This window comes from Marmota marmota, unplaced genomic scaffold, assembly GCF_001458135.2.
Source record: "Marmota marmota marmota unplaced genomic scaffold, marMar, whole genome shotgun sequence".
Taxonomy (NCBI): domain Eukaryota; kingdom Metazoa; phylum Chordata; class Mammalia; order Rodentia; family Sciuridae; genus Marmota; species Marmota marmota.
Window position 1 is genome coordinate 79,204,921 of NW_026000026.1, and position 18,382 is coordinate 79,223,302.

At 38.0% G+C, this 18,382-nt stretch overlaps 1 protein-coding gene across 3 annotated transcripts in view; it reads right to left on the reverse strand.

Annotated features, from left to right (window-relative positions):
- Htr4 (5-hydroxytryptamine receptor 4) overlaps positions 1-18,382 on the reverse strand; it is a 178,670-nt gene that overhangs the window by 45,770 nt on the left and 114,518 nt on the right. For all 3 annotated transcript variants that reach the window (XM_015477663.2, XM_048811762.1, XM_048811761.1), the window contains exon 6: positions 15,670-16,238. In XM_015477663.2, coding sequence (XP_015333149.1) covers positions 15,670-16,238 — 569 coding nt within the window. The remainder of the gene's footprint in view (positions 1-15,669; positions 16,239-18,382) is intronic.

Here is an 18,382-nt window from a genome sequence, read left to right on the forward strand (position 1 = left end):
GGAGGAGGAGGAGGAGGAGGAGGAGGAGGATCCCTAGCTGAGTCATTTTTTTCCCAAAGATCAAAAACTATCTACGTAAGGATCATATCAGTTACCTTCAATAAATACAGATTCCCAGGTTCACACCAGCCCTAGGAAGGTAGGGAAAGAAGTCTGCATTTTAGAAAATTTCTCTCAACTGACTCTGATACATACAGGAGTAGGAATTTCCTAAGCATGTGGATACCTGAGGGAGAGCTGAGGAGGTGGGGAGGGGGCAGTAGAGAGAAAGAACAGATTAATCCAAAGGGCCAGAGATAGAAGTACAAGGCATTCAGTGGTTCTTCAGAACAGACTGGAATGGAAGCAATGAAACAAACTAAAAAGCATCCATGTCAGCAAAGTGGACAAGGGGTTATCTATTGGTTTTTATGACACTGAAGATGAAAAGGTAAGAAGGCACTTGTAACAAATCATAATAATGAGAAAGCAAAATATGTAAGGAGACATATGCAAAACAATATTTTCTAGGTGCTTTTTGTATGATGATAAATAGAATGCTTAGGTACCATAAGCTGAGTAAAATCTGAGTTGTACAAAAATAGTGAGTGCACTGATTATTTAACAAACTTCTTGGAAGTCTGCATATTCAAAAGGCGATGCCTCAGGTCAACTTTTGCATTTAACTTAGATTTACCATTAATCAGAACAGAATATTGCTGCTGGAAGACAAGGTTTTCCAACATGGTTGTGCTCCATGGGGGTGCCTGAGAGTGGGACAGTATTAAACAGCTTGAATCACCACAAGGGAATTCAAATTATTTCTTGTACTCCTCTGCTTACTTTAAAGAGAAAAACTCCTGGTCCCACTCTACCTTTAACAAGTCCCAAATTTCTAACAAGTGGAGAGTAGCTCTCAGGCTCAGAGTCCTTGGCAAGCAAAAGGATCATGTTAAGTTTTGATAACTATCTTTTGTTTTCTTTGCATCTATTTTTAATATCATCTTGTTTTTTTATTTAAGGTTATGATGCAGTTTTCTTTTTAAATACACTTATTTAGATTTAAAATGCATTTAAAGAAAAATAACAAGTAAATATTAGCATGGGTAGAAGTTCCGTATGTTTAAAAAACTGTGAAAGTATATGCAAACAATAAAAGCCTCTATCAGACAGATGAAAAAACCAATTGCAGAGGGCAATTCATTCCAGAAAGCAACACATCTTTAGGACAGACACCAGGGCTTATTAGGTCACTGTTCTTTCTACTATTTTGCGTGACTTGAAGAAGGGATTCCAGATAGCTTAGTTTGCACAGTTTGGGATACCAATCCTTGTGGTCTCTGGAGAAAACTATATTTCCAGGTTCTCTTTTAATCACTAGCCTCAGATATGTATTTGTCCCAACATGCCAAAGTGCAAGGCCAAGTGTGACCTATTCTAATCTCAATATACCTTGTCCCTATTTCCCAATGTGCATATATAACTGAAAGGTCAAGGCAATCTCCTTGTGAGTTTTTTCACCATTGTCTATCACAGTTCCTAACTAACAAATAAAGAGATTATAACTTGTCTTTGTGGGGGCCAAACTGTGTGTGTCTCCTTTTTTCCTGAATCATTTCAACATGAGAGATTCTAAAAATATTTAGAAGAAAATGTCTTTAAGCCATAGATTTACAGTAAAAACAGCCAACATTTACTGAGTGATGCAGATTACTATATAAGATCTATAGATTCCCTCATAAAAATCTTTATAACATTCCTGTCACATAAGTTTTATTATTTGCAGCTCTTGTTGAGTAGATTGAGGCCAACAAACTTGCCCAGGTAGAACTCTAGGGGGCAGTGGAGCTGGGATCTGAATTCAGTGTCACTGAACCAGCACCTTTAAAGGAGCACCAGCCCACACAGGTACCCTCAACCACCCGACACTGGTCACACTGGTTGCAAGCTGCTTTCCAGGTCAATGAGGGTGTGTCAGGTGCATAAAAATATTTAAAGTCTCATGGGATGAACACAGCTTTTTAAAGAAGAAGAAGCAAATGGCAAAAGTCCAGAGGAAGAAGTGATAAATTCTTGCTCAAAGATGGAGGGTCTGGGATGAGGAAAGTTCAGAAAGATCATACTGGAACTGTGCCCGGAGGAAATATTAGACTTGTGCAAGGCAAGAAAGGGAGACTGAGCATTCAAGGCAGCCAACTGGTCAGCAGCAGGAGAACTCATTATTTATCTGGGGGAAAGCTGAATGATCTTGTATGTTTATTGCATAAAGAGTTAGGTGAGGGCAGCAGGGCTACAGGGGGAGTGAGGAGAACAGAGGGAAATGAGCTGGAAACTGAGATTGGGTAAGGCCAAAGGGTTTCATATGCCTTTCATTACTAGCTCACTGTAAGCCACACTATCACAGCTCAAGGTTACTCTAATACAACCCAATCCAGCTGGCATTTGCTGTCTAAATCCCACATGTGTGAGTGGCCTTTCCATCCTCTGAGTGGTAGCATGCAAAACAGCTTCTCTCTCCATGTTCATATCAGACACAGTCCCCAAAGGAAAACAGATTCAGAAAAAAATAAATAAAATAAGTTATAATCTGCAACCCTGTCAAGGAAAGAGTTCCCCCAATTCCCAAAATACTTGGATGGGCTTGTGCTCAATGTAGCATACACTTTCCGATAGTCATAGAAGAACTGAATTGAATAAGGAAGTTGCCCAGAATGGGTCTGACTAATGTGCATGTGGTGTGTGTGAGTGTGTGTGTGTGTGTGTGTGTGTTCTAAGGGGAAGGCTTGGACCATAAAAAAGAAGTGGGAAAGTGCCTTAACAGCAGGGATAGTGCCTACATACATCTCTACTATATTCCAACCACCTAGATCAATGTCTCTGAACCCTATTTAGGCATTTAATAATAAGGCAAAAATGTATGAATTGATGAATGAATGAGTAGGTGAGAAGTTGTACAAGGAGTTGGACAAAGGAGTTCTTCTGCTATATCACCTTAAGCAAACTTACATCCTCTGAACCTCAAGTTTTTTTCTATAAAATATTGGGTTCGGCAATTAATTTCAGTTTTTTTTTTATTTTTACAAGACTTAGTCAAATAAGCTCCTGAAATTTCCATTGTAACATTTCATGGATTGGGACCTCGTCATAATTATGTGCATACACAACTTCATACCAATACCTGTTTTGATTAAAACAGTTCCTTTTTATTGTTCATACTTACCAATAAGATTCCATTTAAAAAGAAGGTTACTACACCTGAAAGAAAAGTTTAAAAACCACTGCATTACTTGAACTCTGTTATCACTTCCAGCAATAAGATTTTAATCATTCATGATACTAAGATACAGGAAAGTAAGATTTGACCAAATTTTGCAACAACTATAACTGGTGGAACAATAGAATCCTTAGATAATAACACACTATCCCTTATTGGAAGTAGAAATACACAACTACCTAGCAAAAGAGTTGTAGAAGAGATCACTTTATTGGTTGGTGCTAGAGTTTGGACATTGAATGTTCCCCCGAAGTTCTCGTGTTAAAGGCTTCTTCCCCAGATTGGCGCTATTAACATACAGAGTTACAAAAAATTGTGCTGTGAATGGATAATTATGAATGTAATGCATTCCACTATTGTCATGTATGTATGTAAGAAATAAATTTTAAAAAAGAAAAAAAAATAAAAAATAAAAAAAAAAATTAAAAAAAAAAAAGGTGGTGGAATGTTTAGGAAGCAGGGCCTCCTGGGAGGGTCTTAGGTGATTGGGGGAGTGTTCTCCAAGGGGACTGTGGAACCTTGCTCTGTTTCTCTTTCCCTCTTATTTCCTGGCTAATGAAGTCATCAGTTTTGCTCTGCTACTTGCTCTGACTGTAATGTACTACCTTGCCACAGACCCAAAGGAATGGGAATACTCAATCATAGACTGGAATGTCCAAAACTATGCCGAAACAAAACTTTTCTCTTTGTAAATTAATGAAGTCAGTGTTCATGATGAGGAGCTGATTAACACAGCTGGGATATCTGGCCAGATCACTTCTGATGCTGTTTTCATAACCGAGAATCAACAGCTCTGCCTTCTTCCAAGAGTTTTGAGTTAACTATCAAGGAACATAATGACTATTAATAAGGACTTTGAAATCAGAAGGACATGTGTTAGAATCCTACTCCTACCACTCACCAGTTATGAGACCTTGGCCAAGTTATTTCATCTCTCTGAATCTCAGTTTCCCCATAAGTGAAATGGGGATAATAGTACCTAAGTAACTACTTATTACACATGACAATCCATATATATATATATATATATACACACTATATATGTGCATATATGAGTGTGTAGGTATGTGTTCATGTGTGCTTACACATACATGTCTATGTGTGTGTATGTATTTATGTCTACACACACAAAGACCCACATACTTCTTTCCTCAAATTCAGAAATTCAAAGATAAGGGCTGGGAATGTGAATCAGCAGAAGAGTGCTTGTGAGGCCCTGGGTTCGATTCTCAGCACCTCATAAAAATAAATATATAAAATAAAGGTATTGTGTCCAATTACAACTAAAGCATAAATATTTAAAATATAAAAAAGAAACTCAAAGATAGACATGCCATTTTACAAACAGAGGGAAAAATAAAATTGTACCAGCCAGCAAAGAAGAGGAGAGTCTGCTCATAAAAGAACATGAGCAGACACCAAATATATTTGTTTGTCAGGTTTATCAAAATAAGGATTCACTCATTTCTTAGAGAATAAAAAAAACTCTCCAAGAGCAATTCTAACTGTGAAATGTTTCTAAGAATCTTGTTAAAAATAACCTGAAACAGGCATGGAAAAGAGAAACAGCAATTCAGAAATAATTTTGTGAAAAGTCGATTCCTGGCACTTTGGTTGAATATAACGCAGAGTGTGCTCAGTCTGTTTCTATAAGGAGAGGCCATCTGATGAGGCTCCCTGCTCCAGGATTAAAGACTTTGCAGCATTCCCAGAAGGACAGAAGCGTGAACTTTCTGCATGCCCCCTTACCCCTCAATTCTCCTCCTTGTAATTGAAGCATGCTTCCTCCTCTTCACCAGCCCACTACCTAGGAATTACCCTGTTCTTTTTCAGGAAGACTTAATGGTTATTTTTGACAACACGCCATTTCTTTCATACCCTATTCTGAGAGTGAACCAGTATTTTAGAAATAGAAGGCTTGTTCCTGCCTTTTTGTCTTATAAGAGGATGATGATTACGATTAAAAGAATACAATTTATCAATAATTTGATGTGCCCCAGGCTCTGTGTGCACAGTATCCATACAAGCCTCACAACTGTCTTATTAGGTCAGAACCATCTTTGCCCTTATTTTGCTCAGAAAGATATTAGTTAGCATACCCAGAATCACTTAGCTTCAAGGAAGCAGGACCAGAAGCAAATGGATTTATCAAATACTAACTCCTGTGCTTTTATCCCTAACACTAAACTTCTTCAATGGTAAACAGGTCCCTCCCAGACTAGGATGCTGCCTGTGCTTTTCAAAGGCTGAGGACCTTGTCCTAACTGTCTCTATATGAAAAAAAAGGAGGGGAGGTCTTCTTAATACCAACTCCATTTCATTGCAAATCTTTAAGCAGTAATTCCATTAATATTCAAGGTCCAAACAACAAAAAGTTATCCTGACCTATGGGTAGGACTAATATCTTCCCCAAGTGCAATTTCAGGTATTAAATCACTTCTATACTACTGAGCATCTATAGAACTTTGGATGACTGTCTCCTTTAGAAGTGTCTAAATTTCCCACCTGCCACAGATTGCTAGAAGAATCATCAAAAGAAGACAATGACCCCTGAAATTTCCATTATCACTTACAACATCTCTACTCACAGGTAATCTTTCCAGATGTTCTCCAGCTTCAACCAAATGAGAAGACTGAAGTAGATTTTGTTCTTTCCTGTATTTTAGCTGAATTGTGAGAAGATGCCTGTGATTCTGGAACTCATAGAATTTTAAGGCAGATCTAAGAACATCTCATTCAATATCTTACCCCTTCCTCAGAAATTCTGACTGGTGGCTGACAGGCAGTCAGCACTTTTTACTGGTCATCCGTCATCCAATTTTCTCTTTCCACTCTAGTAGGAACTCCCTGAGTAAGGTTCCTACTATTCTAAGTTAGTTCCTACTATTCTAAGTAAGTTCCTACTATTCTACTTTGGACTAAAATGTGTATTCTTATAACCCTAATTCTTTGTATCCTATTTCTATCATTTTACTCCATGAAGAACAAATCAAATGTCATTTTCCCATAGCAGCCCTTTAAATATAAAAACAATGCTTATGTTCTGAGTTTTCTTTTCTCTAAGCCCAGCATCCCTTGTTTCTCCCACTGTTCTTCATATATCTTGAACCCTGCAGGAAAAAAGTCATGGTATTTACCTTCTTCCAAAAATACTCCCATTTGTCATTTTCTTTTATAAGATAAGTTCCTACTACTTCATAGGCCCGGGACCTACATCATTTCACTATGGAGCAAACACACATTTCCATGGGGGTATGGTTTTCCAGTGGGTCTCTTAGTGTGCTTTGGAGGCGATTCCTTCCTGAACAGCTGCTCTGACTAAATTGGGAGGGCTGTGTCCTTGCCAAGTACATGCTGTAAGAGAACAAGAGCATAGAGCCTGCCTTGTGGAAAGGCTTATCTGCAAGGTTACTGCCAACACTCCAGCCATGGAAGTTCAGCACCCTTTCTCCCAGGGAGAGCTCTGATCATCTTCTATGGGGCTCATCTTGTCTTGAGAATGGTAAGGGCTTAAAAAGATCCAAATGGTACAGAGGCTGTGCCTCCTAGCTTTGTTGAAGACTCTCCTACTGTCCCCTGGCAATGACAGGAAATTCTCTGTTGTAAAACCCAGGTGACTAGTTTAAATTAAGGTTTTTATTTTAACCTTGGCAGAGTCTTGAAAATTGGGGTCAGGCAATTACTTATTGTGGAGAGCTGTCCCGCGCACTATCAAATTTTTACCAACAACCCTGGCCTCCTACCACTGAATGCCAGTGACATGCCAGTTGTGACAACCAAAAATGCCTCCAGATATTGCCAAATGTTCCCTGATAAACAAAATCACATCAGTTGAGAACTATGGCTTTAAACTCACATGATCTCCGTAGTCTAAGATATGAATCTAGGCCTACTGAGAGCATCATCTAATTCAATTTCCTCATTTTATTACTGCTGAGGATGAGGTCTGATTGGTAATCAATAAGGGATTAGAAGACAGGAATCCTGCTCTTTCTGTATACTGGTGATTCTCAACCCTGCTGTTCAACAGAGCTTTTAAAATATGTGGATTTCTGGTCTCCAACCAGACCAAATAAAATAGCATCTCTGTACATGGAGCCCAGGTATTATTTAAGAGCTCCCAAGTAGCTCTAACATGCAGGCAGGATGGAGGACCAGTACCTTCTACCATACTGCCTCCATTCTTGACCTCAGATATACCACTCTGGGCATTTCAAGATTTAAACATTATTTGGGGCTTGCCCTGCATAAGACCAGCATGCATAATCCCTCTTCACTGTGGGTGCCAACCTCAGAGGGCTGATACTTGGAACTCTAGCACCCTGAGGAGAGGTACACCTACAGAGCAAAAGAGGGAAAACAAATACACACACAGTGTACTCAGCTTGTGTGGTATGGTTAGCATCTTTTATGTTGGTCAAAGAAATGCCTACAGGTAATCTGGAAGCCAGAAGGCTTATTCAAAATAACAGTCCAACTGTTCAGCACAGGGCACGATGTACCCAGGAAACAAGTCTTGCCTCATGTTGCTTAAATAATTATTTATAAACAGTGTGATTAATTTAACTAATTTCTGGCTTTTCTTTTAGCAGAGGGAGCTCTGCATTCCTTATTTAAAGAGCAGCATTTAGAAATAGGGATTTTTTACTGACTCATTTCTTAGGAGATACTTAAAAAGAAGTTGAGAAAACAGCTGTAAAACTGGAGAAGGCTGTTTTTTCTAGATGTGAAGGATGTTATATATATACAATGACAATAGTTATAATGTTTTCGATTCATTGAGTGCTTTCTATGTAATAGAGGCCAGGCTTAGCCCTGCACATGTCATCATAGCTAACCTTAACAAAAGCCCTGTAAGATGAGTTCTAATACTATCTCCATTTTCACATGAGGAAACAAACCCAGAATATTTGGCCACATGCTCGAAGTCATATTGATACTAATCTGTAGATAACTGGCAGGACTGACCCCAGGTCTGCCAAATGCTAGCCTCTGCAGCCACTATATCAAAGACAGGAACTTATCCTCCACCAACATCTCAATGGGAGAGAAATGTTTCAGCCTAAAACCATTTATCCTGGAGGTGACTTTAGGCCATCTGATTAAAAGGTACATTCCAAAAACAGTCCTAACTTTTCTAATCCTGAGTATTCAGTGAGGCAAGTGGAGCTCCTTGGAAGTTGTCCCTGTTTTCCTTGTGTGATTTCAAGATTATGTTTTCTGAGAAGTTATTTCATGTTAGAATTGGAGCAGGTTTGGGAATAGGGCCAATTTGTGGGTGCAGTCAGGTAGGGATCCAGGGCTGGCTTTAATGCTATGCTGTTATCATCTTGAAATTCTCAATAACTTTTATATTTGCACTTGTGAAAATCAATGGAATATGTATATATGAAGAAGTGAAATAAAAACAGTTTGAGTTAGCTTTGTACTCTGTTCTGGTAAAAAAACACACACACACACACAAAATACATCAGAAAATATGACTTGTGTAATTTTGATAATTCTATGTATACATTAAATGATTCTATATTTTCATTTAAAACTAGTATTGTATGATATAGAGAAGAATTGTAATTGTTATGGGAATAACTATTTTTTTCTTCTAAACAAGGGTAAATAGATATAAAAACCAACAAAGAGATAGAGAGGCACAGTGGAAAATGGAAGTTTTATATTTTTAGTACTTCAGGGCAATTTTCTCTGGTATTTTGAACTAGCAGTCCATATTTTCATTTTGTTTGGGGCCTGAAAATTATGTAGCTGATCCAAGGGGTTAAGGGAGGTAAGACAATGTCATCTTCATCTATCTTTGATTCACCTGGATTAAGTCTGCTTTGACTCAAAACAATGAGGTAAATGTTGAATCCAATTGTAATCTCCAAAGTTCAAGTTAAAGGGCATAAGAAATGTCTTTTAAATGTCAAGAACCTTTCCAACATTAGTAGAAACCTCTAAGGCTCCAAAGTGAATCAAACGTAAATTATTTCTTTATCTATGGGACAAAATCTTCCAATTCAGTGTGAAAAACCTTTATTTAAAAAAAAAATCTGGGTGTGATGATTTGAAAAGTTGACAAGTATTTTCACGGTGGAAAACTACCATTTTAGCCACTAAATTAATAGATATTTATTTAGGCACAGGGGCACATCCCTGTAATCCCGGTGACTCTGGGGGCTTAGGCAGGAGGATCACAAATTTATGGTCAGTCTCAGCAACTTAGCAAAATCCTGTTTCAAAACAAAGAGTGGGTGGCTGGAGATATAGCTCTGTGGTAAAATGCCCCTGGGTTCCACCTGCAATACTGAAATAATAGTAATAATAATAATAAAAACAATAATACTTTTTTGTGGTGCCGGGGATGGAATGCAGGGCTTTGCACATGCTAAGCAAGTGATCTACCACTGAGCTACATCATGAACCCAATAATGGATATTTTAAGTGATGAAAACTTATTCCAGCATACAGTTCAGATAAACAATAGGCTATTCATCTATCCATTCAACAAATTTATTAATTGAGCAATGTCTGCACCCTGGGTAAACTAGGGAGTGAAAGAGACATGTTACTGCCCTCATGTACAGACAGTCTGGAGAGACAGACAATCATTTAATAAAAATGCAATTATAAATGCTGATAATTGTTACTTACAAAGGAAACAATAAAGGGCAATAACCCAGAAGAATAGTTTTTATTTATTTGGAGGAGGAGCTCATTTTCTTTGACTCTTCTCATTTTTACTTTTTATCTATCTGATAATTTCCTTTTCTGTTGACTCTATATAAATCTGAATCTACTGACCTTCTGCATGGAAATGTCAAAGATCTATATAGTACATCCACTAGAATTTATTTATTTATTATTGGGCTTTGATTGATAAGAAGAGTTAGAAAATCTGAAGAAAAGTCGCATTGCTTCCTTCCAGAGAGAATGTTCATAAAGTTCTAGAGCTCTTTTTGTACTCTTAGAACTTTTTGTAATCTTAGAAATGTTCTACATTTTCACTGTCTAATACAGAAGCCAATTTACTACTTATAGGTAGAGGCTAATTAGCACTTGGAATGTGACTGGGATGACCAAGTAATTTAACTTGTAGTTTTATTTCTTTTTACTTATGATAAAATGCAAACAGGTACATGTGGCTAGTGGTTACCCTAATCTACACAGCTGTTTTAAACAGTTTTGTTTTGATTTTCATTGCTGCAACAAAACACTTGACAAGAACAATTAAAGGAGGAAAAGTTTATTTGGGGGCTTGTGGTTTCAGCATTCAAAGTCCATAGATGGCCAACTCCATTCCTCAGGGCCTGAGGTGAGACAGGACATCATAGCAGAAGGGTTTGGTGGGGGAAAATGGCTCAGGACATGGAGCCCAGGAAGGAGAGAGAGAGAGAGAGAGCTCTACTCAAAAAGAACAAAATATATAACCCAAAGGCACACCCCCAGGAACCCACTTCCTCCAGCAACACTCTACCAGCCCATAATTACCATCCAGTTAATCCATATCAGGGATTAAATTGCTGATTAGATTAAGGTTCTTATAACAATCATTTCTCTTCTAATCCTCCTTGCATTGTCTCACATATGAGCTCTTGGGGGACACCTCACATTCAAATCATAACAGCTCTAGCGATCTTTAAGTCAATGGAAAACTTGCCTATCTTGGGGCTTATGGGAGGATAAAGGAGGATGATCACCAATAAATAAATTAGATGAGCAATGAATTCTCTGGAAAGTACTTCCAGAGGTTCTCACCTTCTTAAAAATTGGCCATGTCTTAAGTTTGAGTAAGATTTGAACTTGGGAAATAGAAAATATATCTAAGTCCTGTAGGAGAGAAGAAAAACCCATCTCCATAGCCCAACTCTGTATGCAATCTCTGTGTTGCCTAATTTATCAGAAATCTGTTCTTATAATTATCTTTCCCATATGGACAGAACTATGTAGTTAGCAAAATGATTTCACATCCACTATTTTGTTTGATTTTCACAATGAGATAGTGAGATAGGAAGTCAGGGATTATTTATCCACAAAACCAAAACTGAAATCCTTAGCAGATTTCACAGAGAGAATCTCTTTCTAAAGTAATAGCACCTTGAGTCCCTGCTCTGCCTTGCATTATCTGAGCTAAGCATCATAGAGGTGGTTAAACAGAGAAGCAAGGCCAGGAAAGAAGCCTTCCTTCAACCCCTTGCCAAGTTCTGCAGTGTTGCAGGCACATTTAACTAGGCCCTCAGGAAACAGCAGTGAACAAGAATAGCAAGGTCCTCAGCATTAATTCAATAGACAAAGAACCCCAAAATCAAATCCCCAAAGAATCCCAAATCAAATTATAATAACCCGTTCTTACCACCTGTCACCTAGTTATGGCCACAAGGCATGTCTACGTAGTCATACTGTCTCCAAATTAAGGAGAACCATTTGTCTTAAACTGGGCATGGCTGAACTGAGGCAAGCTTTCAAAAGGAACTTTCTATTGCACTTTACTAATTAACCTCAGATGAAACTATTACCCTTTAAGAGACATTATAAGAACCCAACAAGCTACAATATGTGCCATAACCTGAATCCCTGACTCATCATTCTGATCCATGAAAATCTGGGACTGTCGTTCTTGGAAGTACCACACACTAACCGATTGTGCCACTGGAGCTCCAGGAGACTGTCATTCTTAAAGCTTAATATTCATAAGCTTAATATTCATCTTCATTAAAATGTTATTTTACTAGCCTGACCATGAATTGAGTGAATGGGTTCCAGGAATCTGTTCTTTTTCCAAGCTTCTAGGTGATATTAGCACAAGTAGCCTCCTGATTACACTTTGGTTATTTATTCTTTTTAAATATTTCAGTCATCCTTCTAAAGAAATGACTCAGAAATGTAAGAAACATGATAGAAGCTGAATCTACTTGGATAGGGAAGACTCAGGAATCTTGTGGCTAGATGAAGGAGCAATATAGAACCAAGAGTTCTGTTTGGTTGCATTATAGTTGAGATTCCTAACAGACATCTACATAGTGTACATTTTCAGGAAGCAAATTGGATCTTCTGATCTGGAGCCCAGAGGAGAACTGCAAACTTGAGATTATAATCAAAGGGAAAGCTGACAGCATGAAGATGGCACTGCACTGGGTGGTGCAGTCCGTCATACAGAAGAAGAGTATGGTGGAGAAGAGTAGCAAGAACCAGGCACTGAACAGTTCCAACAGCGAGAGGCCAGACAGAGAAGGAAGAGCTCCTCAGAGGGATGGAGAAGGGGTTGCTAGGACTTAGGAGGAAAACCAGGGAACTGCAAGGTTCAGGAAATATGATGTAGGAGGAGTTTTAAGAAACAAGCTGGGCTGACTACAGGAGGTCAAAGAAAAAGACTGTTTTCAAAATTGGAAATATCTAGAAGATAAAAGTTGTCTAAAGTTAAAAACCAAGCAGAAGAAGAGGAGATGTATTGCAAATCAGATACTAAAGGATTAATATCCAGAATATTATATTGAACACCAGAAATTAATAAGAAAAATACAACAAAGTTGTCACCAAAAGGATAAAGCATAGAAAGATATAGTCCATGAAGGTCAAATATGAAGAGTTAAGAATTAATTTAAAATAGTTTCAACCTGACAAGAAATCTGAGAATTGTGAATTAAATGAGAGTGTCTTTTTAATTAACAAAATGAGAAAAGATGGATAATAATCAATATTGGTGAGGGAAAAGACTAAAGAACACTCTCATATCCTGTTAATGAGAACATAAAATTGCCGCAGTGTTCTTGGAGGTCAATCCTAAATGTGGCCACATGTTAATTAACAATTTTGCTTTTCGTAGCTCTCAGAAAGAAATACTGGCACATGCACAAAAAATGTGTTCAGAGCTCTATATAGTACAGTTAGTAATAGCAAAAATTTGGAAATACCTACGTGCCCACTAATGGAAAATAATTAAATAATTAAAAATACATTTAATATGTATTTTTAGTACAGAAGAGTATGGAACAGCTAAAAAAGAATGAGCTATATCTGTACGTTCTCCAATAGAATTATCTTTAAACTGTGCTGTTAAAGAATAAAAAGCAAGATATAGAGAAGTACATATCCAGTGGTACCATTTATATAAAGTAATGGGAGAAAAAGCTATGATTTTATGTTTTTATGAATGTTTATAAATACATTGAAAAGATCTCTAGATTAATGTTAATTGTTGTCTCTGGGGATAGGCATTAGCAGGATAAAAACTGATTTTACTTTTTGGTTTTTTTTGGCTTTATATTTCTTGAATTCACCTGAATTTGTTGATGATGTACTTGAGGAATTTTTAAGAAAATTGCAGAATCATCTTAAGATGCATTATGTTAAAACAATTGGTTTGGAGAGCTCATTTGTGATTTATTCATCAAGAGTTTAAGTTCCTATATGTATATCATGTTGACAATTTTGTTTATTTCTGTGAATCAAATAGGCACAACTCGTGTCCCTGTAAGAGTTACCCTGCAGTGGATTCAGGTTGGAAATAGTTTTTTCTTCTCTGCATAGGCTTCATTCCCTTTACTAAGACTCCTCATCCCCACAGAAAAATACCTCCATCCGGCTTCCTATACTTTCATGATCTCATGACGAGGTATAAGGAATGAATACGGAGAACACATCTGTAAGCTATTGCTAAACCTCCATCTCTTTGCTTGATAACATAGTACACATTACTGAAAAATAAAAGGAAAAAAATTGTACCATGTTAGTAAAACGGGCTTTCTTGAGCTGCCCTAGAAACTTCCAAGTTCTTTCTGTGTTGGTGTCTGTGGGAAAAAGCCACCGACTTATAAACAACCGTGTTAGGACACGTATTGCTGAAACATATGATGTTTGTAACTCACTGACAGCCTGTACTTAGGTAACTGCGAGCTTAAATAGCTAAAAAACTCCAGCACCCACACAGAAATTCTTATACTCACTTTGTGGTTGGATTCCTTCTCTGACACTCAGTAAGGCATAATAATTAGGAGAGACTATCAAACTCTTAGAGGATCCTTTGGGGGCTTCCACCAGCTGGGACCTCCACCCCACACTAAGGCTTTAGCTCCAAGACTGCCCACACTGGTAGCTAAAAATTGGATTCATGCTTCTGAGGAGTCTCTGTGACACTGTGTTTATATTTCACAGTAGTTCTGTTTTCTCTTCTTCTTTTCTAACACAAGTAAACGAAAATTCCCTAATTTTCAGCTGCCAGCACAGCTGAATACTGACATCATCAGAATAACTAAATGCTTGTGTCAAAAAGGAGCTGCTCTTTAGGAATTCCAATGTCTCTCAGGGCAAAAAAGAAAACACTACTGATAACTCACTTTGCTACAGAATGAACATCCGTATTACACATGACTTTTAATAGTCGAGAAAAATTCTATCACAGGGTGACCAGAAAGTTCTCAGGGACTAGCTATGAACATTCAACTCGAATGTCACTTCAACCTCCACCAACCTGTGTGAACTTGGGTAGGTCACTTAACCTCTCTATGCTTTCATATTCTATTTCCTTCTTCCTGTTCTTCTGTCTGCTTCCTGATATGCTCTCCATGTCTCAAATTCTTATAAAAATGCCTTTCTGTGAAGCCTTTTTGAATTCCTTCAGCCAAAATCAGCTTTCTTCCTACTCATACCCTTCTTTGAGGTAGTACATTCCTCCATTTCATCATTTATCATATGGCATTACTATTGTATATTATTCTGTTTATTTGAGTTGTTTATATTACTTTAGGGCTATTTTAGACTATCAGGCACTATGAGATTACTAACAGTTCTATTTATATTAATCAGATTATTAGTAATAGTATGAGCACATACTCTGTGTCAGGCCCTATAAATACATTATTTCTAATTGTCACAAAAATCCAGTGAGAATGACACTATCCTTATTGTTGTTTCCATATTTGAGGAAAGCAAATGCAAGAATGATTATACAGAAGGTGAGTAGGGGCATTGAGAATCAGGATAAGGACCAGCCTGCTTTAAGTCCATGCTTTTGATTACTCCTTTGAGATACTACCTTTAGAGAGTGGCAGATCACCTTTCCTTAGTGCTTACCAGGTGTCAGGATCTATGCTATGTGCACCACATGGTAGCTAATTTGATCCTCACAAAAATCCTGTGATGTAGATAAAGCAATTATAATCTGAAAAAAAAAAATCAGGCTCAGAATTGTTAAATGACCTCCCTAAGGTCAGAGAACTAAGAGATCGGGTCAGAATGTGGGTTAGTTCTCCCTCCACAGCCAGAGTCCTATCCCACTACTTTATTTCATGATCAAATGGTACAATCTTCCATAAGCTCTGCAAACCCTGTGCAGGTTTTCAGAAATAAACCTCCTAGAAACAGAAGGCTGGAGCATTACCCCTTATAAATAAAGCAAATGAACCAAATGGGCCCTAAACACTCACCTCAGTACATGCGTCGATCCGTTAATGGTTGTGGTTGAACAGGGGACAGTCTGGCCTAGAATGGAAGGTCTTCTGTAGCGTTCATCGTCACAACAGAGGATGATGAGGAAGGCACGTCTGAAAGACTTGTTCAAGAAGGCGTAGAGGAAGGGGTTCAGCCCAGAATTGATATAGCCGAGCCAGAGGAAAGCAGTCCACACCTGCCCGGGCACAGTGTAGTCTATGAAAGGATCCACAATATTGGTGACAAAGAATGGAGCCCAGCAGAGGCAGAAGCAACCCATTATGATGCACAGGGTCTTGGCCGCTTTGGTCTCTGTCCTCATGCGATGAGTGCTGTGCTGGTCAGCTGGCTGGGGCCTGCCCTCTGAGGGGGCTCCTGCCCGCTGCAACATCTGGATCTGGTGGGCATGCTCCTTGGCGGTGACGTAGATGCGATAATAGGCCAGCACCATGAGGAGAAACGGGATGTAGAAGGCCACCACGGAGCAGGTGATGGCGTAGGGCTTGTTGACCATGAAGATGCAGTAGGTCGAGTTTGAGTTCTGGTTGAATTTCCTTTTTTCTATCTGAGAGTTGGAGGGAGACAGGAAATGAGGAAGGGAGGGAGAAAGGGAAGGAAAAAGTGAAGAAACGGGAGGACAAAATGAGGAAAATATAAGAAAAGAGAGAAAATAAGAAGAGAAAAAGGGGGATAGGAAAACAGAAAGAAGGGAAGGGGATTGGGAAAAGAAGAATTAGAGAAAAAGAGAAAGGGAAAGAAAGAAGATATATCAGCCACTTTGTTTTTCTTCTAAAGACAAGGATAAGATGCCTTATTTAAAATGATTGGGATGGATACCTGAATTTAGTGGGTTCAGGGGAGAATGGGAAACAGTGAGTATTACCTAGGTCTCCACTCGGGTTGAGTTCCCAGTTCCCTCATGGTCTTGCCCCACTCAATCTACGTACAGAAGTCTGCTGTTATCCACAGGGGATACATTTTGACCTCCCTGGTGGATGTCTGAAACCACAGATAATTTCTTCTTTTTCATGGCATTTGAGAAGTAAACCTCTGTCATTATCTATTTCACTACTGACAGACATTTAGATAGTTTTCAGGTTTGAGCTATTTTGAATAAGATTGTTATGAATATTCTTGTACAAGTTTGTATATGTAAGCCTTCATTTCTCTTAGGTATATATCTAGGGCTGATGTCACTGCGTCATAGGTAAATGTATGTTCACCTTTGTATGTACAGCCAAAAGGCTCCCAAAGGGACTATCAGTTGACATTCCTCCCACCAGGCTAGGAGAGCCCCACTTACAGTGTCTCCTCACTGACACTTGGTATTGTCAGTGTGGGGTCTTATCTCATTGTGGGTTTGCTTGATCCATTAATGGTTGTAAAGTGGATTTGATTACATCAGTAAAACACTCCACATATCTGTGACTCTGCCAATATGTTTAGATTAGGATTTGTCTTATTTTATAACTTTGGACCAAAATCGTCCCAGGCATCCCTTCCCGGGTGGTTACAGTGCACTGACATCGCTTTCTTTAGAAACTATGTGAGACTAAATTTCTGCTTCTGTTTCATGATCATCACTGATTCCCTCATAGGACCAGAGTATTGTCTTTATATGATGAGACACTGCCTAGCTCTTATAGGCACATTCTTCTTGGGGTCGTATCCTCAGTCTCAAGCCAAGTAAGTCATCTCAAGTTCCATGTGCTCTGCTCTCTGTACCTCTGTTCCTTGTTTGCCATCCCCCACCAGCCTGATTAAAATTTAGATCAAATAAAATAATCTGAATCCAATCTAAACTCATCAGGACCCTTCAGAATCTTATGGTGATTTTTCTATGTATTTTCCAATGATTAGTGTTATCAATTACCATTTTTCCATTTAGATATCCTCTCTTATGGGGTGATTATTCAGGTATTTTCCCATTTTAAAAACTGGGTTGTCCTTCTCTTTCTTATTTATTTTTTATAGTTCACCTATATTCTGGATATGACTTATCAAATTTATGTGTTAAAGTCTGAACAGTTTTCTCTTTTTAGAATCTGGTGATAGAAGTTCTTAAAAGAACCTATATTTTTAATTACACTTATTGTGGCCTGTTTTAGAAATCTTTGTTTACACCTCAGTATAAAGATATTCTCATATCTGTTTAAAGACATCTCGTATATTATATCTTAGCATATTATTGTGCTAGTTTTTGCATTGACTTCTTTAGCCCACCTGGAATTAGTTTTTCAATATGGTATGATGTAGGAGATAAGATTTAAATTTTACTTTATGGATAGCCAATTAACACAGTATCATGGATTAGAAGACCACCCTTCCCCAGCTACACCACAGTATGTCTTTGGTCATAAATCAGGGAATCAAACATCCATGGCTCTGTGCTTGAATCTTCTATTTTGTTCTCTTGATTTGTCTCTTTGTGCACCATACCATTTTAATTTGTAACTTTATTAATTTTGGATACTCCATATTAAAATCTTTGAACTGTGGGTCATCATCTTAAAGACTGCTTTGGTAATTTTTATATCTCAGAATTTTCATATCAAATCTAGACATAGTTTATCAATTTCCATGGAAATCTTCAAAGATATTGGTTTCTGGAATTATAATAACATGAGTCAGAACATCTTTGCAATAATCCCTCCCTTTATGTAAGTCTTTTAAAATCTATTTCAGTAATATTTTATATTTTCTGTATAA